The 12,463-nt window shown below is 37.2% G+C and overlaps 1 protein-coding gene across 40 annotated transcripts in view; it reads right to left on the reverse strand.

The window, feature by feature from the left end:
• Positions 1-4,640: 4,640 nt before the first annotated feature.
• Positions 4,641-12,463, reverse strand: part of RBFOX1 (RNA binding fox-1 homolog 1) — a 1,359,349-nt gene continuing 1,351,526 nt past the window's right edge. For 17 of the 40 annotated variants that reach the window (XM_087730994.1, XM_087730990.1, XM_087730997.1 and 14 more), the window contains 2 exons: positions 8,590-8,665; positions 4,645-7,263 (listed from right to left, as the gene is read on the reverse strand). In XM_087730994.1, the coding sequence (XP_087587120.1) occupies positions 7,141-7,263; positions 8,590-8,665 (199 nt within the window). In that variant the 3' untranslated portion in view covers positions 4,645-7,140. Of the gene's footprint in view, positions 7,264-8,589; positions 8,666-12,463 lie in introns of all 40 variants that reach the window. The other 23 variants (XM_087730982.1, XM_087730984.1, XM_087730983.1 and 20 more) reach the window with 8 other exon arrangements.

A 12,463-nucleotide genomic window follows, 5' to 3' on the forward strand; every position in this document is an offset into this window, starting at 1 on the left:
ATGCTCTGCTGATAGTTATCATGGCGATCAAGACAGTGAACTCTTCTTTCCTACAAAGAAAGTGTAACCCAGTTTCTAGTTTAATCATTATTGTGATCCCTTCCCACCACTTGCTTTCCATTGTTATGGAATAACCTCCTTTTGTTAAAAGCAACAACAAACAATGAGGTTAAACTGTGTCCTGCACTGGTGGTCTTGAAACTTTGTGGCCTCTCACAACACCCATGCACATGACAATGTTCAAAAACATTCTTAATCTTTCTTAGGACAGGAATCAAACTCCTGAATAAATCAGGAATTACTTTTAGTGGAAGATGCTTCCCTAAATTACATTTATGCAACTTATTACATTTCACATGAAGCATCAGAGAGGATTATGGGAAATAGGATAGCACCTTCTGTAGGTATCTATTTCCCATAGAAGCCATTAGGGCAAGTTTATTAGCCCATCGTGGTTGTAAATAATGAATTCAATTCAATATTTGGGGTTACCTGGGGTTTAAATTGGTACTGATCTTAGTCTAATGTTTCCAATTTCAGGAATTGAAACACATTACTGTATGCCTTTGCCAGCATGCAAAATGTTAATCTTGATAGATTACATTAATCTTTATGGAGAGCACTTTTTGCTCCACTTATATTTCAGGATCTTAACTCCTCAACATAAGGATGCTTTAGCTCTTTATATTGAGAACACTGCACATTTATTTTAATTGGATAACTGAGCTTTTCTGCTTACTGAGCTGTCTGCCTGACATTTGCAAAATGCAGCTTTTTTTCCCCAACATAACCTAACTGTTCATTTTTATAAGGCCTGTCATCCAAAAGGCAGAACCTAATCCTTAATTAGTTGTCATATGTGTTTAGATGTTATACATCATGCATTGGACTGAACTGTTTGGTTTACTGTCCTTTCATAACGTCCATTAAATTATTATTTTTGCATTCATTTATGTTTTATTTAACAGTTTTCCTGTGTACTGAACTCCTGACTTATAGGCCTTTTGCTAAACATTAAATTGGTTAGGCATGCAGGCTGCCCAGGCAATGCATGGGTAAGTCAAAGCTAACAGAAAGCAAATTAAACCAAGTCATAAGCAGTGCTGAGAAGCAGACTGGAGTGCTGTGAAGTACCTTAAACACAATGAGCTATTCTCCAGTTTGGATTTTCAGCTGTAAATCTCTTTTGGAATGAGGACCCTACAACAAGCCAACCTGTCTCATGGCAAAGAAAAGGGACACTTCACTGTCATTCGATCCCTGTTAAGCAAGCAATGGGGTCATGGGGGCATCCTTTCACTCTGACTGATGTGGAACAGGGACTGGAATCCAGGGCAGAGTCCAAATCAACAGACTATTGAAGAAGTGTTTCTCAATGACTAATTACTTAAGTAAAATGGAAAGTCTTTAATAGAAGAACTGAGAACGACTTGACATAATATACAAATAGCAGCTACATGTGGAAAAGAAACCATTCCTGTATGAAGTTGAGCCAAGAGAAGATTTTTAAAACTTTCTCCCACATATATTTGTGAGTGCTTTGAGCATGGTTTCAGTGAGCATGGCTCCACCTCCCCTTCCACCCAAACTCTCATTCTTAGTACCCCTACCTAACTGGGTACTGCAAACCACATAAACCAAGATCACATACCTTGAGCACCCTGATAGGATATCAGGTAGGAATCTGAAAAGTTTGGCAGCATCTGCTGTAGAGACCTAAACAACAGCGAAACAACAGCTAAACAACAGGAGCTCCTGGCCCTGAATGCTGCCTGACTGGACACTAAAATGACATTTCCAGGTCCCTTCATGGATATAATTCGAAGTATCTGCTCTTCGCGAATGGGTAATCTGCATGTTTTATTGCTCTGTTGCATAGCAGGAGTTATATCCTAGCCAACTAAAGCAAGTGGTGAAATGCTCAGGTAGTCACATCACTGTTTCAACTACACTGCCATTGCATTAGACTCATCCTTTGTCTTGATATAGGAAACGTACCCACATACTTAAATACAAACCAACATGAAATAAAAACCTTTCTTTTCCAAGTAAGAAAATAAATACCAGCTCTTGGATGTAGAAGTACTTTTAATCTTTTTCCTCCCTATGCTAATCTCAGTCTTATCTCATTAGAAGAAAAGATTCAAGTTGATGATATACTGGCACGTAGTACCTAGATTTTTTTCTGCTCCTAGCCTGGGTCCATTGTGCTCTTTGTGAAGTGCTGCAAGACAATTATTGGTATGCAGAGGACTAGGTAAGTGCTGGAGAGGCATAAAAGCTGCTGGAGAACAATTTCCCTTTCAGACAAAAAGCAAACATCTCCATTGCTGTATGAATCAAGTGGTAAGGACAAATTCTAGTCTGAAAAGACGTGGCATAAAGCTCAAGTTATAGTGAGAGGTGAAGCGTATGCCCTTTAGGAATAAATGAAGCATTATGATAAACTTTTATAATACTGGTAAGATGACTGTTTTTGATGACACTTTCATAAATTCTTCAAAGACCTCCCAAAATCATTGTCTCCCTTCTGATCTCACCTCCCACTCAAATCTTCTCTTCCTACTGAAACAAGGTTGCTTTTTATTTTTTTTCTTCTTTTTTTCTTCTCTCCTCTCCACCTACCAAAATGATGATATTTCAGCTCTACTTCAGGGAGGAAATAATTTGAACAGCCTTTTTTCCTCATGCATCTGTACTGTAAAATTGAAAAAATGTGGCAATAGGAACATGTCAAACTTGCAAAAAATCACTTGAGGTAAGAAACTGCAATATGGCACAACAGCAATTCAAACTGAAGACGAAGTTCCCAGAAAGTTAAAGGAAATTAAATTCTAGTTAAAATACTCCACATTTTACCCAAATAGGAAGCTAATAAACATGGACATGGTATACAGGGACAGTTCTAAGATTTCCTAAAAAGATTCAATTTAAACTTTACTATACGATCTGCCACAATTAAAGCAGTATTAGAACTTCAAATAATTGGAAAAAATACCCTGAAAAGCTTACTGCATTTTCTTTTTCTTCTCTTGGTTACACATGATGTTTTGCTTATTCTCCGGCCAATTGTTCAATAAATACAAAGTTTTTGTTCATTTAGCATGTGTTGGCTACTTGGTCAAGAAAGGAAGCACTACTGCATTAAATCATAAATAATGATACCAGACAACATGTAGATGAATCCAACCACATGAAAATTATGTGGCGTTTCAGGTTCTGTGTGTGTGGTGTGTCCCACTCACGTTTATCTATTCACATGCTTCTCACCTTCCTTCAGTCTAAACCTTACTCACTGTTACTACCTTTGTCATTTCATCCCGCCACCAAAGGAAACACTGCCATTATATTCCTCATGCATGGTGTGGAGAAGAATACACTTGAACATTTAGTGCTCATATTTCATATAGAGATATAAAGCAAGCATAACGTAATACCTCTCCACCATTCCTGTCAAACATCAGGGTTCCTTCTCTTCACCTTTTCAGAAGGATCCAAGCACTTTTTAGAGTAAAGCTTGCTGCTAAACTGCAAAACATGCAATATTTAATCCCTTATTTTTATGTCTTCTCTTCCTCTGCTAAATTACAGTATAATAGGAACCAAGGTAGAAGAGTTGTATAGTTCTGTTTGCATGCATGTGACATGATTAACGCCACATTAAACTCATCAGCCTCATCATGGCCTTTTAGACTGATGGGTAAGTAAGTCTAGACCTACAAGCACATGGTTGTCTTTGCTACGACTTGGATGACAAACCTGGGAGTGACAAGAAGGAGCCTTCCAGAACTGCAGAAATTTCACTGTTGTTTTCAGATCAACAGAGTTATCTTTCCTTCCTCCCCTGTACTTGAAGGTGCACAGAAATAGAAGCTGTCCATGAAAAAGACAGCTAAACAGCAGGCTAACTCCCATCCATCACCAGAGAGAAGTAGGGCAGGGCCCAGTTGAGAGCAGCGGGCACATACTCATAGTAACTGGCCCTCCCCAGTAATTGGTGCTCCCTGAACAGCACTTGGCTGAGCAGCTACAGTCACATTTCATCTCAGAGGTCAGGTGCAGTTCAGTGGTATTTTTGTGATCCACTTCGATGAAATGTCCTGTTTAAATGCAGTCAGTTTGGAAGATGCCTTTTTTCTTCCTATGAACAAAAACCAACTCCTCCTCATGTATCATGCAGTGTTGCCTGAAAAATACATCTGATACTGGATTAAACTTGCCTTTTGGGGAAGCAAACCTTCAACCCAGTCCCGTGCTGCATCTCATCGTTCTCGCCTCTGAAAAGCAGCAGCAGCCAAGCTTGGGCCCGCTGACGAGGTTATTGCCCCCCATCCCACCCACGCGCACAGACACGGACACAGACACCCAGGCGCGGCAGCCCCGCTCCCTGCGCCAGCCTGCGCTCCTGGGCAGGAGGGCTGAGCACGCAGGGCAGGCACCAACCTCATCGGGCTCCTCTGCCCAGCCAGGCTCCCAAACACCACTTCCAGGCAGTAAAAAAGCAGTGAACCTCATCAATGGTACATCTGTTTATAAGTATATTGTGTACGGTATAGATGGTGCAACTGTGGAGAGCTCTTCAATCAACACAGTAAAAAAGAAAAGCAAATGACTTTGAACACCAACGTATTTTTACCTTTTCAGACTAAGCTTTTATTTTGATATTACAAACCATTTTTCTTTATTCACAAATCACGGTTGTGATATAAACACTAATTTCTAAAGACAGATATACACATTTTCTGGGTTTGTAGGGTGTTTTTTTAAATCTGTTTAGAAGTCACTATATTCCACATATGGTAGTAATAATTTTTTTCATAAGTCATATTATCAGTAGTTATTTATATAAGTGAAAACATTCCCAATATATATCGTAAAAAAATTTCAAATGCTTTTCTTACATAACTATTTCAGACATACATTTTAAAATGACTACTAGGAGTACTGTAGGACCTTTATAAACAAAATATTTTCTAATATGGGCTGCACCCTCAACCTTTCAAGATTATTTTAATAGACTAAAACGCCATATAATCATTTGGAGAGTGGGAGTTGTAAAGCCATCTCATGAAAATTAAAATCGCAAATAAATTCTATTATTCCCTACATTAGACATTTTGTGTGTGCAATTCCAAAAAAGATGTATCATCCACACTTTGAATCGGAAGCCTAACATTTGGTAAACATTTTTTCAAGTCGCTTTTATCGTGGTGTTTAAATGAAATATACTTTTTTTTTTTTTATAGGAGGCTTGTCTCATATATCTTATATAATAAATGTGGGGATTGAACTCTTAATAAATTTCAGTTCATCCCTCACCAGTACAAATATATGTTACTGCCCCATTTTTCATAGATTAATATAGTCTCTTTCTCTCTCTGTTTCAATTTTAAAGATAATTTATTTTTCGTTCTTAGATATAAATGCTACAGAAACTTTGTTTTCAAATCTTGTGAAACTTTATTGATGGTTATTGTTCAACTGATCATACTGCATGCACATACGATGACAAAGAGAAAGCCTGATCACAAACACTTTTTTTAAAGCAGAGTTGTTATAGCAAGTTGGCAGGTTCACAGCGGTGAGTTGATAATTTACTAAGGTGCTTGCCAGTAGGCACGCACATTACACATGAGGATATAACTATCTGCAGCAAAACTGTAGCAAGACAGTTTTCTGCTTTATTTATTTAAATACAAAAACAAGAAGACCCGTGACAAACACCCCAACTTAGGTTAACTTGTAAACAGGACAACATGGAAAGAGTCCAAACATATGCACAGACAAACTGCAATTTTTCAACTATGCTTGAAACCGCCACCCGGGCACCTGCTCAGCTGCACCTGCCCGAGACCCAGACAAGCAGCCTACTCCAGCCAGGGCTCGGTCAGAACAAGGTCCCTCTTTCGTCCCAGTTGAAAAGTTGTCTTGGGCCCAATATTTAGCAAAATGACCTTAGTTTGAAAATTAAATAGGGGCAAGTTGTCATGCCTTGAAAAATTGCAGATTGTTTACACAACACAGTCATGTTTCAAAAAGTACCAAGCTGATGAAAATACCATGATTATCTCTACTCAATGATTGCAATACTTGTAAAATGCTTATATAAATCTGAATATGATTATCATATAATTCCATAAAAATGATACGTCTGTCTCTAACAGTTGGTCTACTAGGCTAAATCTAAAGCATCATAGGCTGTGTATTTCTAGAACTTAACAACTCCACTGCACGGATGTAAATTTTATACATTTTTTTTTTTACTGGTACAAAGAATTTAAGTTTTTATTACTTTCTTTTTTGGAAAAAAAAGAAAAAAATAGAAACAGTGCTTTTATCACTTTTTTATTATTGTTTTTTTCCCTCCCATAATATAAAAGTCAGCAATGATATCAATAATTTATTTTACTGGAAGAAATATAAAAAGAATGCTTGTTAATGGTCTAACTAGCAATTTTTGCCTAAATAACTAGTTATGGTTAAATAGCTGAATACTGCCTGGTGGAATGCTTTAAAAGGGTGCCTTCGGACAGCTTTTAATCCGATTTTTATGTACAAGTGTCGAGAAAAGCACCCCTAATAAGAACATAACCTTTGGCTTTGAACAAACAGTGAATAATTTAAGACAGCTGATATATGATAGTTGGTGCAGTGGGGCCCCTTTTTGCTTCATAATTAATATTTTAGCCAAACCCCATTCCCATGTCCCCAATTTCCCCCCTCCCTCCCTCTCATAAACTAAAATAAATGTAGATGCAGAAAAAAATGACTACTGTAGTCACTTACACTCTTACAAAACATGTGATAACCCCAATAGCTTAATATTCAGCATATATAATTCATTTACATGATATAGCACTCTTGATTGTGGCCCTAAAACAGTTTTTATTCATATCTAGCAGCTTTCTAGATCAACCACAAAAACTTCTACAGCCAGCAATCAAACTACGTAACCTTCAGAAATTAAAGACCCACAATATTAAAATACACAGAACAAAATATCTGAGGTATAAGATAAAAAATGTAATTTTTCCTCTTTTTAGAGTTGCTAAAATGATGCACTACTGCATGTATTGCAATACCCAGGCCTCGGAAAGCTTCCTTTTTCCCCACATTGGAAGGTTTTTATGGTTTTGTCATTTAGTATGGAGCAAAACGGCTGTATCCCCCTCGGTATATACTAGCCTGTAATGAAGAAAGAACGAGACCGACATCATCAGCATGGCTCCTAGTCTTGGCATCAGTCAAGGGTGCAAAAGCATTCTGAAACAAAGCAATTTGATGGATTGTTTTTTAAATTTACTTTTTTAACAACTAGATTTGCATTTTCATTTGACATTACTACTGCCCCATCTTAAAAGGCAAGCAACGTTCAGAACACCCCACAGCTGCGGTGCCAATGCATTCCAAGGTCAAGGGAAGCTACTTAACACTATTTTTAATCCCCAAAAAACTAACGAGAAGACATGTGAATAAAGCGTCAAATTCCACTCCTGAATGTACACATGCAGCTCCCTCTGATGTCAGTGAGAACTAAGTGCACTCATCTAAAGACAAAGTCTAGCCTAGAATGGAGATTATTTATGTGTTTCCTTCCTCAGAAACCATGGAACAATTAACAAACAATAATATCTCTCTTCCATAGAATTTGTTAGCTAATTTTCTATTCTTACAATAAGCACAAAACAGAAGATAACTGTCTTCATTTTATTGAACATTGAGGAAAATTAAAACTTCATTTCTTATTTCTGAGTTAAAATTCTAGAGTCTCAAAAGCAGCAGATAATTAGGAGTTCCATGTATTCAATGCTTGAAGTAAATGCTCTGTAATATTTGGATATGGAGAATAGTTCTTTTTTTAATGCACAGAAAGTCATCCATTTCCAATACAGTTTGGTTAAATATACATTTTCCCCTGCTCTCTTGACAGATACAGTTCAGTGCCAAAGGCATTAATACACCTGATAAAAACAAAGTTTCAATTCCTGCCATGTAGGTTCTCTCCCTTCCCTTCCCCACTCCTGTCTTCCCTCTCTCTGTGGCAGGTTTTTTGGGGGGTTTTGGGGTTTTTTTTGTTTTTTGTGGGGGGGAAGGCAGCTACAATTTTGGATATTAATTATAATCAAGAAGAGGGAGAAAAAAGCAGTCAAGTTTCAAGCTGACTGACAGAAGCAGCCTGAAATCTTTGGCATGGCTCTTATAATGTAATCTTTGGTGTGACTTGAACCTGGGGGCTATGTAAATGCAAGGCAAAAAAAGAAAATATGTTCTGCATTGACAATGCATTCCGTTAGTGATGGATTTAATTCTCAGAATGACTAATTATTCCATTAAGGTAAGTGCTCAGCTAGGTGATACTTGCAAAATTAGAAATATAATAACTTACATGCAGTACATTGCCAAGAAATTAAGACATTTATCAAGTATACTTGGAGGATTAATGTGGCATTTTAGCTGCCGTTAGCACAAGAGACAAATTCAATTAACTAAAAGTGAGAAGATGTCAACCGTGCTAAGATCCAAGCAGAGAGTGGAGCGTGGGGAGATGGGGAAGACAGTGATGAGGAAGAGGAGGAAATGATCACTTACCACGGCACCAACGCCGTAGGTGGCTGCTGGAGCAAGTGTGTGGTGGTAGGGGTCTGCAGCATAAACTCGTCCGTAACTGAAAAGAAAACGAAGTTGAAGATTAATGGAAAAATTTGTTAAAAACAGATATTAACAATATTTACAAAATGGTTTTAATGAAATATTCCATTCTATCCAAATTCATTACAAATAAACAAATTTTGCAGTTTCAAAAGCATTATCCTTTGGGAAATGTTAAGGTTACAAATGACAATAAATGTATAATTAGCTTTACTGGACTACTAAGAATCAGCATCAGGCTGAGGAGAGTGGCTGTAGAACAATGGCAGGCACTTGGCTTTAAGGAACATGCTTATTGCACATTCCTGGTCTTTCTACAGAAGAGACAGACTGTCATCCTAAGCCATGATACTGCACGGCTGAAGTCTCAATTTTCAGGCCACGTTCCTGCTACAACCAGGCAAAGACAGTGATGTGAAAATCAGATTTTTGTCTTTTCTGCCCATACAAAATCCTTATAGTTGAAACTACTTCAAAGCTTCTTTACATGTACACCTGGTCGATTTGCTGGCCCAGTCCTCCTCTTCACCTTGAAATACATAGCCTTGCTTCACAGTCCGCATCTGAATGCAGTTACCATTAGTGAGATGGACATGTCAGCTAGATACAGGTTTCACTGAATGTGTCTAATGTTTTTTCCATAATCAAAGAATTTCCATTTGATCTCAGGTGTCACTTATAACAACAAAAGCAATCTTAAAATTATAGTGCTGTCTTGTATACAAGGGCTAATGTAGTACACAAGTTGTTTTAATAATACTCCTGATATCTCGCCCAAAAAAGCATTATTTTTTAGCCTTATGTGAACAGTAAACCCAGACTGGTCTCATTCTGCATAACTGACTTATTTTTCAGATACAAATACAAACTTACTTTTTTTTGGAAAGAGGACAGTTGTCCTATTTTATTATCATGTATTTGCTCCTCCACAAGCGGAATCTGATTAGCCGATTCCTAGGTAATCAGCTGAGGGAAAGCTGAGAAAGGAATGTTTCCATGGCATATGCAATCCTCCACCACCCACTACTGTGGGTCCTGGATGTGAGGTAGAGAAGAGGTCCAAATTACCTGAACTAGACATTCCTACCTACCCAGTAACATCTTCAAGGAAGGAGCAGAAATTACCACAAAGATAGTCTTTAATTCTCCATTTCACTGAGCCAATATTTGCAAGAGTATGACAGATTCATTGCATAGGGAAATCCCAGTAAACCACCTCCTGGGACAACTGTGCTATCTAAAAGGAAAAGGGTTCAGCACTGAAAAGGCAGAGACTTTACATAAACGTCTCTTACTCTCTGACCCAGCCTAGGGTCGCTGATTCGCAGAGTTATATGCTTTTCCTTTTCCAAGGATATATAACCACACAGCTTGATGAAAAAAAAGTAGAAAAAAGTTCAGTAAGTACAAACTTCAAAGGGTACATTGGTTAATATTCGGTATTGTAAATAAGACATTTTTTTCCAGCACCAGAGTCTGGCATTTTGAGCAAATGCAAAGTGTACCTATGTTCCTATAAAGTGTTCTATGGCAAAATCTGGATGTTTCACTACAAAGTACAACCATAGTAGCTGAATGCCTTCAGCTGTACTGTCTTGCTTACTCAGCCAATTCAACTTTCTATTAAGGGCTAATACATTAAAAAGGAGTTAATCTGTTAAAGCTATGAAAGTACCACAAGTGCATGCATGTGGGCTCTATTTCTTACCCCACAGCTATGTTTACTTTAGATTTGGGCAGAGAAGTCCTCAAACCTATCAAAGATGAATATCCAGGGGCATGTTGGGCAATCACCTTCTATCTCATGGTCTTAAACTCAGGAAAATATGTGTAAAAGACTTGGATAAAACATATTAATTCCTCTTTTGCATCCAATATATTGATGAGTGAAGGATTAAATTTATATATCAATTCCATTCAATTACTTGGTATCCATGAACACCTGGCTTCCGAAATTATCCAAGGCAGTTAACAACAAAGAAGCTAGGCAGTTCCCACCGAAAAAAATTGAAGGAAAAATAGCTCACATCAGCCTATGTTGGGTAAATGGCACTTGGTGATCCTTTGACCTGGAAAGGGGACATAAGAGTTCTTCGAGCAGGTTTGACACTGACCCCATACGCAGGAGCCTTTTTCATTGGAAGAACTTCTATAAACCTCAGCCTCAGTAACCCTCCGCATTAGGATGCAAACATTATAATATTTAGAGGTTTAAAATACTTAGCTTTGATAGTAGCCATAACAGAATCTCGTATGGCATGTTCGTCTACACTGAAGTGAAGGAGACACCTTATTTTCCTCTGTATGCCCATTTTAAAGTCTGAGAATCCATTTTAAACATCATAATTTTAATTCTCTCAAGACAAATCTCATTCAAACAGTAAGAAAACATCTAGAAAGGGAAAACGATTCATTTAAAGCTAGACTTGTTTCCAGCACTATAAATTTCCCTCATAACCCTAGTAACAAGGAGGAGGAACTGCATGTACTATTATTATACATGCTTTAATGCCGTGACTATTAATTGTAAAGCAATGGGAATCAGTATATTTTCAATTTTTTATTTTTTTTCGGATTAACTGGTATTACTGCAGTACTGAACAAGGACAATAAATTCAGATCTGCAAGAGTTGCATTAGTTTTGGTCTAATGTAAATGATTAACTACACTGGGACTTACTCTGTGAGCTCTTTTCCCCACTGCTCTGATCCATTTCCTGTTGTAGGGCTGCATTTTGACTCCATACTGCCTCCCATTCCCACAGGATCCTTCACCATGTCACAGTGCCCCACAAAACTGAAAGTCTAATGGGTCACCCACGGCAGGGGATTAGGTGGCCTAAATGCAAGGGCCACTTGTAAGGCAGGAACAAGCCCGAATGCATAGTGCTCAGGCTTTATTAAATTTTTACTATATTTAACCCAACTATGGAAGTAACTAGCAAGTTTACAACACTGATGTAATAAAACATGTTGCTAATAGTATTACATCAATATTTTACAGAAATCTGGACAACTAAGAGGAAAATATGGATAAACAAACACATTAAGCAATTTCAAAAGAAAGAATAAATGACTGTTTCAACCCAGTATTTACTTCTGAGTACATTTTTATTACTCTTTTGCCAAAGTAGTAATAACTTATTGTCAGTGCTTTACATTTTTTTTCATCCTACTGTGTAAACAATGTTTATTCCTTAAAACGAAAGAGTTGTGAAGCAATCCTAATGTGAAAATTGTGACCTAAGTTAATCCTTGCTCCTTAGAAATAATGTTTTACATTTATATTATGATGATGCTGAAGTTTGTACTGTGATATTAACATTAAAAAGATACTTCAGAATTAGCAATGATTTTATTCTTGTTAAAATAAGAAACACTTCTTCCTTTTCTTTTACAGGATATTGAAATTCCACTTGAACAAATGTGTGCAACGTAAACATAAAATAAAATAAAATGTAAAAAGCATTCTTCCCAATCTTCTGTAAAAGAAAATAAAGTATATAAAATTAATTGTGAAATTCTCATTCTTGTACCCTCCTAAATACACTTGACATATGTAAGCATAAACACGGAAGAATATATTTCCAAAGGGGAGAGAATACATGCTCAGATATTATCTGGGAAAAAAATGCATTGAAATTCCTCTGTGATGAATAGACTTTTTTTTCTCCTCAGGGTGACCTCTACCTTCAGAATATGATGGTTTTATTATGATTAATAAATTTCATTTCCACAGAGGAAAGGAACAGTGTCAGCTTAAACTTAAAGCAAGTGGGTTTCTTTTTAAATGCTAATTTTTAAACACACCCTTG

This window comes from Nipponia nippon, unplaced genomic scaffold, assembly GCF_047370975.1.
Source record: "Nipponia nippon isolate SJK-2023a ecotype South Korea unplaced genomic scaffold, ASM4737097v1 scaffold_5, whole genome shotgun sequence".
Classification (NCBI taxonomy): Eukaryota; Metazoa; Chordata; class Aves; order Pelecaniformes; family Threskiornithidae; genus Nipponia; species Nipponia nippon.